The sequence below is a fragment of the Pipra filicauda genome, unplaced genomic scaffold (genome assembly GCF_003945595.2).
Source record: "Pipra filicauda isolate LSUMZ 115617 unplaced genomic scaffold, ASM394559v2 scaffold63_size3267554_pilon, whole genome shotgun sequence".
NCBI lineage: Eukaryota > Metazoa > Chordata > Aves > Passeriformes > Pipridae > Pipra > Pipra filicauda.
Window position 1 is genome coordinate 1,467,298 of NW_024104798.1, and position 17,820 is coordinate 1,485,117.

The 17,820-nt window shown below is 42.6% G+C and overlaps 1 protein-coding gene across 1 annotated transcript; it reads left to right on the forward strand.

The window, feature by feature from the left end:
• Positions 1-1,270: 1,270 nt before the first annotated feature.
• On the forward strand, positions 1,271-17,492 carry EOGT (EGF domain specific O-linked N-acetylglucosamine transferase). Its single transcript, XM_027722990.2, has 17 exons — positions 1,271-1,529; positions 2,105-2,151; positions 3,014-3,238; positions 3,602-3,702; positions 4,252-4,360; positions 4,452-4,546; positions 5,632-5,736; positions 6,869-6,975; positions 8,296-8,399; positions 10,914-11,006; positions 11,718-11,789; positions 12,304-12,390; positions 13,489-13,557; positions 14,604-14,665; positions 15,738-15,857; positions 16,789-16,891; positions 17,273-17,492. Exons 3-17 carry the CDS (start codon positions 3,029-3,031, stop codon positions 17,417-17,419), a joined length of 1,584 nt encoding a protein of 527 aa, XP_027578791.1. The 5' UTR covers positions 1,271-1,529; positions 2,105-2,151; positions 3,014-3,028; the 3' UTR covers positions 17,420-17,492.
• The last annotated feature ends 328 nt before the right edge of the window (positions 17,493-17,820 follow it).

Here is a 17,820-nt window from a genome sequence, read left to right on the forward strand (position 1 = left end):
TCAAAGTACAGTGTTCAGAGGGGGCTGAATTCCCAGCCTAGGTGATGGAAAAGCCTGTGTGGATGTGGGTGGGTGTGGATGAGGAATAGACTCCTCTGTACTTGCTTCCTTTAAGAACACATGTTCAAAGTCCCATGAGAGAAGGGTTAGTTCTACTTATTTTTCTTTCCCTAAAAGTTTGTTTTAATTTACATGCTTATGTTTTACTAAGGGCTATAATGATCCTGAGTATGAGGCAAAATGGTTATTGCACGGTAAAATTAAACCCCTTGGTTTCTAGTTGTAAAATGTGTATAAGTGTGTAAAAAGCACGGGTCAGGGTAAAATAAAATTTTGTGCTAAGAGTGTGCTCTGGTTCTCTGAGAAAAGAGTTAAAACAGTTCCGTGGTGGGTGGATGGGTGTGAACCTGGTGGTGTGAAACGAAAATACCACTCAAGTCAAGAGATACCAGATCTAGCTGGAATTACAGATGCCAGTTCAATTCTTGTGGTGCTGCGGGTATTGAGGTAGAAGAGGGTGGTTTATTTATAAATGCACTGCAGTGATGGGATTACGGCTAATGTGAAATTCAGACTAAATTCCTTTATTCAGGTAAGCGGTGTCAGCCCGTCTGCCGGCGCGCTCTGTCCCGTGTTCTCCCGCAGGTTTCCTGTGGCAGGCTGGGCGTTTGTTCTTCATTCCCCACCTGCGAACGAGGGGAGAAGAGCTCTGTGCCGGCGTGGAGGACTCATAGCCCTTGAGTGTTGTCGCCTGTGCCCCTCCGGCGCTCGGCGCTGCAGGAATTGGGTCAAACCGAAGGAGGTTGCGGGTTCCCAATCCCGGCAGGAGCGCTGTCATGTGCCTGCCCCGCATCTCAGCGGGGGCAGGGCGTTCATCCACCTCCGTCCCTGGAGCGGGGCAGTGTCTGAGCGCGGCGGTGCCACCGGGCCGGCCCCGCTCCCGGGGCTCGGGGGGAGCCCCTGGAACAATGGGGTGCCGGGAAGCTCCGCTTCCTGCCGAGCGGCGGCAGGAAAAGGCCCTTTTCCTCCGCATCCTGCCATCGCCGCTCCCGGGGCGGCAGCGCTTGATTTCCGGCAGCAAAAGGAAGACGCGCCGCTGATCCCCTGCTGATCCCCCGCGGGCAGGTGCCCCCCGCCCCGGACCCACCTGAGCGCCGCCGGAGCCCGACCCGCGACCCCCGCCCGCTTCCCGGGAGCCGGGCCGGGCTCCTCCTTCGCTCCCTCCTTCCCTCCCTCCTTCCCCGGCTCCCGCCGCCCCCGGGCGGGGCGGTCCCGGCGGCCGCGGAGCTCCGGCCGCGGCTGTTCCCGGGGCGGGGGCGGCGGTGCCGCCCGGTCCTCCCTCCTTCCCCTCCCTCCTTCCCCTCCCTCACACCCGCGGGGAGAGCAGCTCTCACACACGGGCGCTGCCCCCGCGGGGCCGGGCCGGGCGCTCCCCCCGGACATGAGGATTGAGGCCATCGGCGAGCGCGTACCGGGAGGAGCGGCCGGTGCCATGGGCCGCGGGGCTGCCCGGGGCCGGCGGGGCTGAGGTGCGGTGATGGGATGTGATGAGATGTGCGGAGCGGTGACACGCGGTGCGGCGATGGGGTGTGATGTGCGGTGACACGCGGTGCGCTGGGTGGGACGGGACGAGACGGGACGGGGGTGCCGCACGGGGCTCGCTGTGGGCCCGGCATCGGGTCCAGCAGGGGCATGACCAGCGTGGGTCAGACCCGGGTCCAGCCGGGCCGGAGGCTGGTTCCAGTTCTGGGTCCAGTTCTGGGTCCCCCATGGCACCAGCACGGCCCGGCACTGGGTGCCGGGCGCCTTCCCGAAGTGACAGACTCTCAACCGGCACCCAGGGGCCACCCAGCCCTGGGCACACCGCAGGTTACTGATGGCTTTGAGCTGTGATGGGCACGGTGTGATCCTCCCGATATCCCCCTCCCGCCCCACAGGGCAAGAGAAATGGTTTCTTGCAGCCACCCGGCGGGTCAGCAGCGTTCCCGGGCTGTGGAAGGCTGCTCTCATTGCTGGGAATGGGTCTCAAGAAGCAGGACAGTGTCCCAAGGAAAACTCCTTTTACAGGACATACCTAACTCCACTTTTCCTCCTCCTGCATTAGGTTTCTGCACTTGGGAAATCTGAAACGGTTCTCCTCAAACCAAACAGGTAAAACTACTTGTAACGTAGGAATTTTGCTAAAGGCTTCGGTTGAAAGCAAGCATGCAAATTTTAGCAAATTATAATGCCAAAAAAGGTGGGGTTTAGATACAGGCCACGCATTTTTTACCCCAGGAAGTTTAATGGTTCAGAGCAGGGGTGTTTGATGAGAAGGTTGTATTACCAGAAAGGTATGCAGTCAGCTTCAGAGTATACAGATATGCGTGGGCCTGTAGTTAAAGTATGTGTGTATAAAGATATATATATATATACTCTTTATATATATGATTATATATATAACTTTTATATGTAAAGTACATAACTCAGCAGTCAAGTTTCTTTAACATGATGTTAAGCACTAAAACCAGGCATCCTGTAACAGACCTATCTGTGACCATTTATTTGTGACTGTAGATTTCCTTCAGCTAATGATTAGTTCAAAGTGGAGAAAATATTTTTATACTTATTTTAAAACTAAAAATCCTTCTTTTCTCACCCTTCCCCCCAGTAGTTCTACATTTTTCTCCCTTCTGACTGGATATTACATGCTCTATACTTAGTTTCCACGCTGAACTCTCAGGATCCCTTGGGAATTAGCTAAAGTAAACACACCCCTTTTAGTTTGACTGGGAGTTGGTGGTGCGTAATAACCCTCGATGACTAATGATTCAAAGATAATCCTGAGGTTGTACAGTCTGGTCTCTCAGTGAAAGTTTGCTCTTCACAGGAAAAAGAAACCACTCCAGAAGTGCAAGTACAAATTCTTTGAGTATGTGACTTTGACTGAAATTCGTCTTGTGTGCTTGAAATGCTGCAGAAAAGTTAAATGTCTTTTTTTTTTTTTTGTCTTTTTGTTTTTTAATAAATACAGAACTCACGGGTTGCCATGTTTATGTTGCTTGTGTTTGCATTGCTACTGCAAGAAATTCTGGCTAATTCCCAAGCTGAAAATCCTACTGAATTCAGAAACATTCCAGAGGAGCCATTGTATGACTACAAAGCTATCAACTTGCCAGATGAGCATATTCCATACTTTCTGCACAATAACCAGCATGTTGCTGACATCTGTAAGCAGGATGCTCTTTGCCCATATAAAGTAAGTTTACTTTTGTTTGTTTGTTTGTTTAAATGTTATATTGAGGTGGTTTGTTCTTGGAGTCATAATCACCATAAAGATGGTGATTAATTGGTCTCCTTGCCAATTAGTCAGGAAAAGGGTTTGGCCTAGAACAGACACGTTTTAGACAAGAATAAAGTTGCTGTGGATGTGTGTCCTCTTTGGAGCCTCTGTTGTGGATGAAGAATCTGGATGTTCTTTCTGAAATTGTTTGAAAACAAACCAGACCAAAAGCCTTTTATGCAAGATTTATGAGCAAGGGGTTGTTTAAAATCTAACGACTAACTTAAGTCATTTCCTATTTTGCTGTTGCAAAACCAATTCAGTTATTCTTTGTTACAGAAACACTTGAAGAAACTAAAATCCTGCTGGGGTTATGAGAAATCTTGCAGATCAGATAACAGGTTCAGTTACCCAGTATGTGATTATGTTGAAACTGGATGGTAAGTTTAATTTTAAAAATATACTGTCCATTATGGTAAAAAAAAGAGTGTAGTGGTCACTTTGATATTAGCTGTGAAGTCAACGTTGTTGTGATATTTAGAATTTAAAGGATGATTCTTTGTAGAGACTTGTGTGTATGTATAATGTGTGTATTTATACATAACATGATTTTAAAAATTTAACTTTTTAATGAAGAAAATACTGTTGGAAATGCTTCCTGCCAGAATGTTTTCGTTATTCTGATTTAGCCTTGATTTCAGATTCCTAAAATAACTGTGTATTTCCTTTCTTAGCTTTAAAAACAGAGGGGAAAAAATGTTAAAAAAAATTTTATACCCTTTTACGGGAGAATAGCTTTAAATTGTCATTGATGTTTTCATTTACATGGAGCTGATAAGTGCTTCCTGTTTTGCATCTTAAATGCCAATAAAGTAATTGACTGGTTCTTCTCTTCCACTTTCAGTGAAAAAAAATGTTTTCTGTTAAAAGTTATTACTAGAAATAAGCAATAGACCTTGATTTTTTTTCCTCTGCCCTTCACACATCAGGGCAAGTGACATTGAGACAGCCCAGCAGATATTCTGGAAACAAGCTGATTTTGGTTATGTTCGAGAGAGGCTCAATGAAATGAAGACCCACTGTAAGCCTGCAGCAACAGTAGGTGTTTCTGGTACATGTGATACTTTGCACTTGTTTTCAGACATAATTTTTGTTATTGACAGAATTCTGCTTGATCTTTTCTTAACAGGGGGATTCATCTCTGACCTGTTCCCAGTACCTTCAGCACTGCAGAGCAACAAACTTGTACATTGATTTAAGGACTGTGAAGAGAAACCATGACAGGTGTCTGGTTTGCTTGTGTTACAGTGAGAACGGGGTGGCAGGGAAAAGGATTTGAGACTTTGCTTAACAAAGCTGGTGTGCTTGTTGCCGTGGGCTTTTCTGCTGGTCAGAGACTTGTTGATGAAGTCTCATTGAGGGTTACACCTCTTCTGCTGTTGCTGTCAGCAGTACAGGTTGTTTAAAAACCTAAGTGGTCAGTTTTATGGAGTAATGGGGGGTGATTGAAATACTCCCTTATGATAGAAGAGAGGAAGACTTTTCTGTGTCTTCGGTCATGTCCTTTCTTGATCAGATGATATGCAAAACAGAAAGTTTCCATCTGAACCACCAAGACCTTTCCTGTGCTGGGTACCTTTATACCAGATCCAGGAACTGCATTTTTAGACACAGTGTGACTGAAGAGAGATCTGAGCCTGGATCTTCCATATCCCAATTTAAAACGGTACACGTTGGAAAACTGGGTAAAAATCATACTGCTGATGCTGGCATCCCCTCCTGTCTTATTTCTGAAGTCAGTGTCTTGGGGCACATGACTGCAAAGCAGGTGTTTCATGACTGACAATACCCCTCAGAATGGGTTTTGTCTCTTCTCAGCCTGTCCTGAAAGCTAATTTAGACAGTACTTTTAGTTGGCATTTTGTTTTCATGAAATTTGTTCTTGCACCTCACTCTTCATATGTTGTATAAAATCCTTGCATAGCGAACTGAGTTGTGAAATCTGAGGTGAATTTCAGCTAGAAGATGTTAAAAACAAACAAAAACTCCAACTAACATGCTCCTGTGAGTAATCATGGAGCAAAATCTAATTAAGTTACTCATTCAGGTATGTGAAAATGATTCCTAATAACAGTCTGGGTGGATTAGTGCTGTTTTCTGTGTTTTCTAGAACTTCAAGGACACCACTGTCTTTATGTGGGAATTGTGGGAAATCCTTTATTTAAGAAAACACTCAGGTTTTAAATATGTGTGAAGTGCCTTGCTGAACTGAGACTAACCAGCACTGCCTTGAGTATGTAATTGAGATTGCAGGGCACTGGTTAGCTCTGTTGCACCAAAGCTGATCGACTTTTCCTAATTTGCATTAGGTTCAAAGAAGACTTTTTCCAGAAGGGAGAGATTGGAGGTCATTGCACCCTCGACGTTAAAGCATTTTTGGCTGAAGGTCAGCGCAAGAGCCCTCTGCAGTCCTGGTAAGAATCTCTTGTCAAGGATTCTGCTTCCAAGTTCACTCACTAATTATTTTTGATTTTTTGGCATTGGCATTAGCAGCTGTGTGTAGGGGATTTCATACTGAGGAAAGAGTTGCTCCTTTTAGGGTCAGTTTGAGAGTTCATAGTAGATACCTCTGGTAATTGCTCCATGCAGAATGTCTGAACTATGCTGTGGGTAATGGTGTCCTGCCTAATTTACAGCAGCAAAAGATCTGAAAATGTCTTGTAATTGGGAGTTCTAACTTTCAGGTATTTTCTGGGCAAGATGCTGGCTCTCAGCCTAACCTGCCTGTAGGAGGAGATAATTGTTTTGTTGTGAAATGCCTTGAAATTGGCACCTGTGTGTTAGTTCACACAGTCCGTGGTGATGATGGGGCCAATGCAGCGCCTGAGCTGGATGTGTTCACACAGTGTTCCCAGGGAGCCTGTGCTTGGAATGTGAGATGGGCAACACACTGAGGCTGAGTAGGAAGTGCAGAGTATCACAGTTTGCATGTTAGCACTTCAAAGCTGCATTGCCAGTTAATTGATGAGAGATGAAGGAATTGGAGCCATTAAGGTCCATATTATAATTCATTTTGTGCTTTTCTCATGTTTGGATTTTTTTCCTCCCCTGGTTTTGCCTTGATGGCTAATTTCAGTCGAGAACAGCTGCAGAGGAGGAAAGGACTTTTCTTCTCTACCTGCTATTGTCATTGCAACTGCTCATCCTTGTTTAGATCCAGGAATAAAAAAAACTACGTATACATTCATTATTCTGACCAAAGCATGGAGATTTTGCTTGAGTGTCTTTGTCAATGCAGATCAAGTTGGATGGACCCACAGACCCGGGCTCTAAGGCTCTTTGTTACATCTCTGCTGCCTTGATTTGTAGATCAAAGGTGCTGTTCACTCTTGAGATCAAAGGCAGTTTAACCTCCAGAAGCTCATAAACTGAGGAACCCTCCATTATAATTTCAAATCATTTTAATTTGTCAGACTCTATCAGTTTTCAGCAGTCCTGTTAAATCAGATGGACTGGATGGACAGTTACTAAACCTTAGGCATATGAACTACATTTGTATAAGTGTGTTAATGTCAGAGCATATTCTGTGTGATTGAATCTTTCTAGGTTTGCGGAACTCCAGACATTTACTGCATTAGACTTCAGGCCTCTAGAAGATGAAAAGTGTGACATTGTTATTGAAAAACCAACGTACTTCATGAAATTAGATGCAGGTAATTGGTATCTTTAGTTTATTTTTTTGTCCTACAGTACTGCAGTATAAAAAGTCCGTATTCAACTTGCCCATCTACATTATACCTTTGTGATTGTTAAGTTCACTTGTAATATATTTTTATTTTTTTGAAAAATGATGTGATTTTTCCTTCCTTTTTTTCCCCTTCTAGTTCCAGTGATGAACTCGGAAACTTAAATTTGAAAATCTTATTTTTTCCCACAGATGATTTTAAAAAAATCAAAATAATTTCCTGCTGCCTTGCACAGTGGTTCTCTTGACTGTGGTTTGAGAGTGTTTGTCTTTGTGCCAGAGTCTGTTCTCTACAGAGTCTTTGGCTATGTTTCTTTATGACAGGTTTCATACTGTGAAACACAACCTGTGGGTGTCTGTGTCTTGTAGTATGTGCTCAGTAACAGGATTCTGAGTGTATTGGATGATATGGAAGAGAAGTGGTATTTCAGGAGGGGCAGCACTCAGGCACCTCTGGGAATCAGCCAGTGGTATCTGACATTTTTTGAGCTTCACCAGCCTTTTTGTTGGTACAGCACAGTTTGCAGACAGCTGTTAATGGCAGAGGGTGCTCAGGATGTGTTCAGACAAAGCAGCTGCACTGGGGTGAGCTGTGGTTTGAACAGGATGGTTGTGTGCTGGGTTCTGTCCCTGTGACACATGGCAACTGTAACCTGAATTCATCCTCCTCTCGTGCCAATGTCTTCCCTTTTAAGCAAAGCTGTTGTAAGGAACTGGACTGCGTTACCTCCTTTGTTTCGTGGTAGTTTTTTATGCACCCAGGTATTAAGCTTAAGAAACCAAGAATGAACAAGAATGCTCTGAGAGAGAACCTGAGGAATTAATTGGGCTTTGGCTTGTGTGCAAGTACAAGTTCTGTCTTGCAGCTCTGCAGACAGAGCTTCCTTAGCCCCACTAAAGCAGAACCAAGATCAGTGCCCAGGGCCAGCTTTCGTGTTTCCTGTGTGTCAAACTGGCTTGTGTTAAAGCAGGAGTTCCTTTCATATCCTTCAGAAAGCAGCTGCAGACTGTAATGAGAAATAGCACATGAAACTTATCTGTTTCTTATGCTTTCTTTTGGCCACTCTACTAACTTCTCTGTACTTTGTAAAACCGTGTTTTACTTCAGATTTTTTACCATGATTCCTTCCCTTTATAAGTTTGCTTTTTTTAGGGTATATTAGAAGCATTCAGTCAGAAGTAGGGGAAAACTAACATAAAATACAGGATACTGCTAAGGAAAAATGCATGAACCAATACAGGTGGAAGGAATGATGCTGTGCTTTGCTAACAATTCTCTCTTTCTCAGGTGTCAACATGTACCATCACTTCTGTGATTTCGTCAATCTTTACATTACTCAACATATCAATAATTCCTTCAGTACTGATGTCAACATAGTCATGTGGGACACTGTAAGTCTGCTGTGCTTTTGACATATTTGTAATGAGTTGTATTTCTGCTTTGTAGAGACTCTGAAGGCTTTAGTAGCCATTCCCTGGCTTTCCTGTGGGCTTAACCATGTGGAACTGATAAATTTTTGGACACTTTTAATACAGGTGCATGAACAAGAGCTGGGGAACAGATTTTCCCTGATAAACCATGTGCTATTGGAACACTACTCTGTCACTCAGCTTTTGCTGGTGTGTAGTTATGGCTTTTTTTTGTGTGACCTCAAAAATAATATGATCACTTTTTCTAGTTTGTAGCATTTGAACATTTCATGCTCTTTTCTGTAGGCTTTTTTTCTCTCAGAATATTGAAGATTTACTCAACTGTTTCTTTTCTATTTAAAAAGAGTGCAGTCTTGCATTTCTCTAAATCAGTAATGTGCAACCTGTAATAAAGAAAACAACTAGATTAAATCCTTGTATATGTATCAAAACAGGGTCTAATATTTAATTTCTTTAAGTAGCCTTCTTGCAGTTACTTCTCTCCATCACCTCTCAGAATACCTTGATGACATATAAAACAAGTTTTTAAGTGGGGCTGTTTCTGTTGTACTGCTGAGTTGAAACCATGACTGTATTTAAGAGTAATATTAGTTTTACTGCCCAGTATTTAGGTGGTATAAGAGACTGTTAAACTAAATAATGAACAACTGAGGAATTTGTAATATGCCAGATAATGTGTATAATCAGGTCCAGAAATAACACAGTTCTGGAGTATGGTATTGTCACATGTCTGTTCTGTGCTCGTGAAGTGCTGTGTTTTCTTTCTGAGTATTTACTGCTAGGACAGCTAAAATTCAATAGAGAACTGCTTGCTATTTAATGAGAAACCTCTTTGACTGGAAGAGACCCTTTTTTTTTTTTTTCTATTACATTTTTAAAGATAAAATGCCATCTGCTAGATAAGTGAGCTCTCTAGATGTTATGCAGGGACCTGTTAATCCAGATTTTATGACTTTTCAAAAAGATCAGATGTCAGACAGCATTGTAAATTACTTTGAAAAGCAACTCTTTGTCTTATATCTCATTGTTGAATCAAATAACTCTTTCAAATGTCCCGTTCAAAGTACTGTCACAGTACTATCATTTTAAATGAGCTTTACCTGCTCAGGCTGCTCGAGTTCATTGCTGTGTACAGCCAGGTGATGGCACCAGTCAACTGTCTGTGCTGATCAAAAGGTGGACTTGAGCTTATTATTCATTCTCTTTTTTTCTTTTTTTAGCTTGATGCAATTAGATTTGACCATACTTCCTAACTACTGTTCTTATTAAACAGTAGTGCCCTTACATGTAGGTTAAACAAAGCAGAAAATGAGGGGGGATTGGTTTGGAGACCGTCTCTGCAAATGCAGGGAGGAAATGTTTATGAAGCACTTTTAAGGAGAGCAGAGAGGGTTAGAAAGTGGTACTTTCATCAGTTCTCTACTTTTAACCCGTAAGAGCAGTTCTTGTGATACAGATGACCAGAAAGTAGTTTGGATTGTAAAATCCATTAAAACCTAATGGCAGAGGAAGAGGAAGGAAAGCGCCTTGTCAGCTGAAGGAAATCTGGTGCCCTTTAGATTTTTACATCTCAGTAGATATATGTTCTTTTCTGTGATCATTTGTAGTCTGATTTTCAAATTTCTTGTCGAGAATATTCCCACATAACTTTCCCATCAGCCTGAACCAGCCCCGGAGTTGAAAGGAAGCTTTAAGTGAGGAATCTGCACCAGGGCTACTGAGGGCACGTTTAATTGCGTTCAAAGAGCAAGAGGTGGTGACTCAGCCCTGGGATGTGCAGGAAATGTGAGAGATTGGAAGGCAAGAGCCCCTGGGGACAGGCTGATGTTATAGGGAGTAAATGGCTCTTTAAAGGTTCCACAGAGTGTTGCTGCAAAGGGAAAAGTTTTTTACTGCCCTGTATAGAAACTTCTGAGCTGTTTCTCCCATCAAATCACATCGTTGCCTTCGGTTTGTGATACATGTGCAATATGCAAGTGACAATTCCAGAGGAGAGGCAAAGGCAAAACAAGCTTGTTGTGACTTTTTACCTCAAACCTTACTGCTGCACATGAATTCCCAGGTGGTTTTTAGTCTCAGGACTAGTCTCAGGACTTGAGGTTTGCACCCTCTACCATCCCTGTGTTTCTTTTACTTCAAATTTAACTTGTTGTCTCTGGGAAAAGTAGTTGGTACTTCTCTCTCTGACTCAGAAATTTTAATCTGCTACTGATACTCATCTAGATTGCTAATTTATAGAAGTTTTTATTAAAAATTAACTACCTGACAGGTAATTTGAGTTATCTTTCACTGTAAAGAGAGAGTTTGGTGTTGTGTCATGTCTGTGTTCTGTGCTAGGCTGTTTTGGGTACTGTGATGGTGTTGCACATATTAATCGTGTATTAGAACTTGTATACAGAGCTTGAATCATGAAGAGAGGTTCTAATATGCATTTATGTAATCCTTATGCCCTTGTGTTTTTTGCTTTCCTCCCAGAGCTCGTATGGCTACGGTGACCTGTTCAGTGAGACATGGAAGGCATTTACTGACTACGAAATAATACACTTGAAGACCTTTGACTCTAAAAGGGTATGGAATTTTATATGTTGTTTGAATACATAGTCACTAGGGAGCAAATATGACAACTTCTCAAGCTGCTTGTGGTTATGGGTGTTTCAGATGAAAGCATTAATACCTCCCATGCATGTTTAATTTGTGTAATATGAGTATTCTACCTTAGAAACGAGAGTCAGAGCTGTAACCTAATTCTGTGGTGTGTCTATCCTTTATGTAGATGGACCTTAGTTTTGTCTCCTGAGAGATGGTGGTATTCATATGTGGGGTTTCCTTCTGCAGGGACCCATTACTGAAGTTAAGGGTTCTGTCTTTCTAAGTCTTCTGACTCCTCCCGAGGTGTTTCTTTTCCCCTGTAACCTCTGGCATACCTGCTGCTTATCATTAAAAAAATTTTACACCACAAAATGTAGCCATTCATTCACAGCTCATTTTAGTCTCTTAAATCCAGTCTTAAACTCATTAACTGGCTTACTTCTATTTAGTTCATGTTTGTTCTGTTTCAGGGTGTTTTTTTCACCTCACCTCACACTTGCATCCATAGGGTCCCAAGTGAGAGCTCTTTTGGGATCAGGATTGTCTTTGTTCTGTTCACTTGCACAGTCAAGGAAGTGGGGTTGCTCTTGATGGGAGCAGTAATTGCTGGCTCATTAGAAGCAGGGATCCCAGTGAAGGAGGCAGTGGAAGGTGGCAGTGGGGTGTAACTCCCTGTGATCTCCTTTGCAGGTGTGCTTTAAAGAAGCAGTGTTCTCGCTGCTGCCTCGGATGCGATATGGCTTGTTCTACAACACTCCACTGGTGAGTCCCATTTAACCATCCACTGTTAACTGCATGTGTGTGTGACTGTGAAATCTGAGCTGATGAATCCCTCCAGTATCCAGCTGAGCTATCATGGAATGTACCGCAGGGAAGGTCCAACTCCAAATGGAATGATCTCCCCTGAAGATTAGGATTTTGAGGTTCTTTAGCTGGTTGTGTGCAGTCCCCTCTGTCACAGCTCAGGAGATGCATATTGTTCTTCTTTAATGGGTGAGCACTGTGAACTTACTGGTATTTTTGCAGAGCACAAGACCTTGAACACAGTCAGACTTTCCCAATGGTATTAGCTCATGCATTCAGGCTCTAACACTAGAGAGAGTTATATTTCTTTCTAAATGAAAGTGCCACTTGTGTTGCAGTGAATAGTGACATGTTTAGCACAGTGCATGATACTGGGCTTTTGTTCCACAAGAATGGCAAAAAAACTGATCACAAAGCACAGTTTTCTGAGCAAAATAACTCTGTATGTTAACAATTGCTTTTTTAATTTCAGATCTCTGGCTGTCACGGTACAGGGCTGTTCAGAGCGTTTTCTCAGCATGTGTTACACAGGTTAAATATTACACAAGAAGGACCCAAGGTATGATAACTGAATAATGGCAACTGTAATGTGGAGCTGATGGCTCTTAACAGAGAAACAGCATTAGGAAATAGGAGCCAGTGGGGAATGAGGGTGTATTGTGCCCTTTTTGTCTTTTCCTGTGATGCCTGGGATTTTTTGCCTAGTAAGTCAGCCTGTTCTGCAAAAGCCTTCAGCAAACTGTGTGTATTTGTGAAAGTTGCCCTTTTGTCTTTTTTTCCATAGGACAGACTTTAGAACATTCTAAGGGTCTCATCCCTGTATCCATTCTCTCTGCCAAAGGCCTTGGTGTCCTTCCTGGTTAAGTAATACGTGTTACATGTTCTGAGAAGGTGCTGCCCTTGGGTCCAGCAGAAGGGATCCCTTGGAGCAGTGCCCTTTATCAACCCTCATAGGTACTGCTGAGCTCGGATCAGAGGAAGAAACGATGGAATCTGGTCCTTCCATCCTTGCCCAGCACCATCTGTGTGGCCCTGGGCAGGGAACTGTTGTACCCAGTGGTGGTTTTTGCACGTGGCATTGATGGGCACAGCAGTTCAGGGCTGGCTGAAGGATTTTCCAGAGGGTAGCCTGTGTATTGTGGCTGAGGGGCACCATTCAGAGCTCTGCACAGGCATTTAGTTATGCTTCTCCTGCTGACACTAATGGAAGTCATGCAGTTAAATCTCTTTATTTCACTTGGAATGCTTACCCCTGTGAGTCCAATTAATTAAAAGAGGCAAAAGGAGGAACTGTTAGAGAAGTAAAATATTTTTTCCCAAGGATCTTGTGCACAAGCCATCCTGAAAGCTGCTTTCCTGCTTTCAAAAACTGCCATATAATGTGTAATACAAAGGCTCTTTTGTACTGAATAAAATAAACCTTTCAGAAAATATTTCATTCTTGGTTAATAATCAGACTTTCACAAAGTTTTTGACACTTTGAGTCTGTTGGGAAATGGGATGTGAATTTTAAGATGGTTACATCATCTGTTTATTACATGTGGAAGGAACATATTTGGTTGCTCAAATATTTGCCAAAAGTAAATATGGAAGTGTCTGGGATTGTTTTTGTGAGGTCTGCCTCTCAGCTAACACACTGCTCCTTCTTTCTTCTCAGGATGGGAAAATTCGAGTCACGATACTTGCACGCAGTACAGATTACAGGAAAATATTAAACCAGAATGAGGTGTGGTCCTTTTTATTTTTATTTTTAAAAACAGATTTATTAGAAGTTAAGTTTTGCTCGTTGGATTGATTTTTTTTTTTTTTTTTGGGTAAAGCCAAGACATCTATTTGCTGACAAATCTTGGACATATATGTCCAATGCTTATATTAATTTCTTCTAATATGTCTTGTAGCCAGTCTCCATTTCTGTACACCAGACACTGGACCTTGCTGCCCTTTCTAAATATTGAATGGGAGACTACAAATGTAATACTAGAAGTATTTCCTCTCAGCAAACAGACACTGCAGAGCTTCTAATAAAATTAAATTACTTCGCTTTCAGATTATTTCTTTTATTTACAGCATCCCCAGTGCTGAAGTGTAACAAAACCCTTTGTAATGTCTGCAGATTGAAATTCATAAGCCATTGTACTTGAGTATGTGCACTCAAAACTTAATGAATTCTCATATTGATTCATGTTTTCGAATCATACAACTTACTGGACTTACAGTGTAGCCTCTTTTGTGGTCAGATGGTCATATTTAATATTTTCATACCTGTTTTCATTCCTGCTGTTTAGTGCCTGACAAAAATGAATTGGGATTATCATCCCCACCTTATTTAGGGAGAAGCTGAGGTTTGTGTGATGCAGTAGCTCAGTGACAGAACAGACAGAACAAAGGATTTGTGCTTTATCTGCTGGACTGTCCTCAGTTCGTGACTCACTGCTGCATGTAGTGTGAGTTCTGGTCAAGTGCACATGACAAAGGGAGAAGTTAGTTTTATTTTTACCATACTTCTGTAAAAGAAAATGCTTGGCTCTTTCTCCCTCTACTGCTGGCTATGGATTGGAGACTCTCCAAAAGCCCTTTAGTTCTGAAGCCCAGGTCTAACCTGTTTTCACTTCTCATGTCAGTAAGAGTCTGACCTAGTAATGGATTTTTGAAAATCCTTCTAGTTACCAATTCCCTGGTGGGGAGGAGAAGTGTGTGAAGTGGTCAGGAGTGCAGGGGAGCAATTAATTGAAGGAGAACACCAAATCATTGTCTTTTTATTCTCCTCCTCAGCTCGTGAATGCTTTGAAAACAGTATCAACGTTGGAGGTCAAAGTGGTGGACTACAAATACAAGTACGTAAGTTGGTGGAAGAATCTGGTGTGTGCTGCCTGTGGCTGGGGAAGCTGTTTGCAGGCAGGGCTGTGTCTGTCCTCCTGTCCAACCTGTGCAAAATCCAAGGACTGGGAAGGAAGAGTGTTACTGAGGGAGTGGTGGGTGAGCTAGTCAAGCCCTCCCATTCTATGATGCTCTGCTTAGGACTGAATCTCTAGAGCAACAGGTTCAGATTAAAGCTATTACACAATGAACAAGTTTTGAAATCACTTTTCTTTCTGTTTCATCCCTTCTCCCCAAACCAGCTGCGTTCCCATCACCCTTTTACATTTGCTAATGCTCTGCAGAAACTGTAGGTCAACAGGGATTTCTCTTGTATGATGCCAGTGTCTTATTTTATGTGACCCTTAGCTTAGTAAGGAATAATAACTCTCCTTATTTAACACTCTGGTGGCCCCTGGAGACACCACTTGAGGTCAGTTTGGGATGCCAGGTGTAGCAGGCACTGTGCCAGTAAGAAATGGATTGAAGGAAAGGTTCCCAAATAGTGCATGCCTGTGCCAAATGGCAGCAGCTCCATGTGCTCGCTGGTGCTTCCATGGATCATGCAGGAAGAGTGGGATACTGAAACAATAGTGAGAGACCAGTGTTCTGACCAAAACAGAGACAATGTGAGGAAGTTTATTTGTGTACTTCAGCATCACATTGAATACAGTTCAGAAACAGTTTTAAGTCTTTAATGTTGGATTTTCAGGTGGTTTTTTTTTCTGGTTTGGTTTTCTTTTTTTTAAGGAAGTGATGCAATTTATTTTAAAGGCAAATAAAAAGAAAACCGCAAAGTTACAAAAACTTTAACTTGAAAGAAAATATTTTTGAAAGAGATCCTTGTGAAGTTTTGAAACCTGCCTGCATTTCTTTGAGTTCCATGCTGAGTTATTGCTGGTTGCAGCATTTGTGATTCTTAGTATTCTTCCTTGAAAAATCAGTTCTCTCTTTCTCTATTCCCTTAAGCTAATTTTGTGCTTTCTCCATGTGTGGGATCCTGGTGTGGACAGACCTGCCACATGACCAGTTGTGTTGTGTTGTCCACAGGGAACTTGAATTTTCAGAGCAATTGAGAATTACCCACAACTCTGATATATTCATTGGGATGCACGGAGCTGGACTGACCCATTTGCTCTTTCTACCAGACTGGGCTGTTGTTTTTGAGCTGTAAGTCTGTCTGCCTTTCCCCTCTATTGTACACAACTGCTCATGTCTGTTGCTATGTGTTAATGAAACCTCTCCCTTGCTAGTATTTGACCATGAATGTCTGTCTTGCATCCTTGTTTATACTTCATTTTTGGCAGCCTCTTCTTCTGGGGATTGAAAGAGAGGAAGCCTTCATTATAAAATATAGTGTAATTATATCATACAGGTTTAGTCTGTGATTTCCTAATATACCATGGTAGAAATAAAATGCAGAAATTTCTTGGGGGAAATGGCAAACATTGGGAAAACTTCACTACTCAGATCCTACAGGTGTGTCTGGGATCTAAGGGTGTTTTGGTGACCCAGGTGAATTGATTCCATCAGATGCGTGTCCAAGGTGTTAGAGATCCCCTGAAGGTTTTTTTTATCCTTTTTGTGCTCAGGACATGAGCAGCAGTGTGCTGGCCAAGGTCAGCCCTGTGTCATTCTGTTTTGCTGAGATTCCTCTTGTAACTTCCTTTTAAATGTATTTTGTCACGAAGTACGGGTATTAACAGACACTCCAGTTCTACAGAACTGAACAAAAATGCAGAACACTTGTCAGAAGAGCACTGAATTCTCCATCCTGGGAAATTTTGCTGTGGGAAGGCTGCAGAGCTCAACCTAGTCTTGGCTTGAGAGTATTTTGTCCAGTCTCCAGGTAAAGCTCAGAAACCCAGAGGTTTTTTTCACATGTCCAAGAGCTGCTGCAGCTGGACAAGGACATGTCTGACATGCAGATGTTCCTCAAACTGCCTCCTAGGCCAGTTGTTTTCAGTTGAGCAGAAATTTGTCCACAGTTTTGGTGCCGTAGAACTGAAAAACAGACGTTGCAACTTGCAGAGTTTTTTCCTGTTTCATCCTTCAGCACAATCTGTGTAGGTAAATACGGTTTTTTTATGCCTGTCCTTAGATACAATTGTGAAGATGAACGTTGTTACCTGGATTTGGCAAGGCTGAGAGGGATTCATTACATCACTTGGAGGAAAAGGAATAAAGTATTCCCTCAGGATCGGGTAATGATGGTCACTGCTGGGAGGGTGAAGTGCTCTAACTGAAGCATTTTAGGGTTATCTTGCTTAACCTATCTGTGTTCTGGTATTTGAAATACAGTTTTCATTCTTTAGACCAAATTAACTCCCCTGATGTGATATTGAAATTATTTCATGTTAATGGCTGAGGGAAGAAGAGAAATTAAATTAATTTGCCATTAATCCAAGCCATCCATAGCATGGCTGTTCTGCAATTACTTTGCTGATTGTTTTGCCTCAGAGCAGATCAGTGGATCAGAAAGAATAAATTAAAATGGCATATTTTCAATGTTTTTTTTTGCTTTTTTGAATAAAGATGCATTGATTTTTTTTTTCTGTCTAAAATTCCTTATCTCGTTTTTCTAGGGACACCACCCAACACTGGGAGAACATCCAAAATTTACAAACTACTCCTTTGATGTGGAAGAATTTATGTACTTGGTGCTTCTGGCTGCAAATCATGTTTCACAGCATTCCAAGTGGCCGTTTAGGGTAAAACATGATGAATTCTAAATTAGATTTCTGACTGAAATACTGTTTTTAAATAATCACGGAATGGCCTGGGTTGGAAGGGACCTTAAAGATCATCCAGTTCCAACCCCCTGCCATGGGCAGGGACACCTTCCACTAGACCAAGTTGCTCAGAGCCCCATCCAACCTGACCTTGAACACTTCCAGGGATGGGGCATCCACAGCTTCTCTGGGTAACCTGTGCCAGGGCCTCACCACCCTCACAGGGAAGAATTTTTTCCTTGTATTTAATCTAAACCTGCTCTCTTTCATTTTGAAGCCATTCCCCCTTGTCCTGTCACTCCACACCCTTGTCCAAAGTCCCTCTCCAGCTTTTTTGTAGCCCCTTTAGGCACTGGAAGGAGCTCTAAGCTCTCCCCAGAGCCTTTTCTTCTCCAGGCTGG

Bases quoted from the DNA above. Each gene is read 5' to 3' on its own strand.
- EOGT (XM_027722990.2), top strand. From the start codon at position 3,029: ATGTTTATGTTGCTTGTGTTTGCATTGCTACTGCAAGAAATTCTGGCT. The intron at 5,737-6,868 runs GTAAGAATCTCT...GAATCTTTCTAG, and splicing joins AAGAGCCCTCTGCAGTCCTG to GTTTGCGGAACTCCAGACAT. The intron at 8,400-10,913 runs GTAAGTCTGCTG...CTTTCCTCCCAG, and splicing joins ACATAGTCATGTGGGACACT to AGCTCGTATGGCTACGGTGA.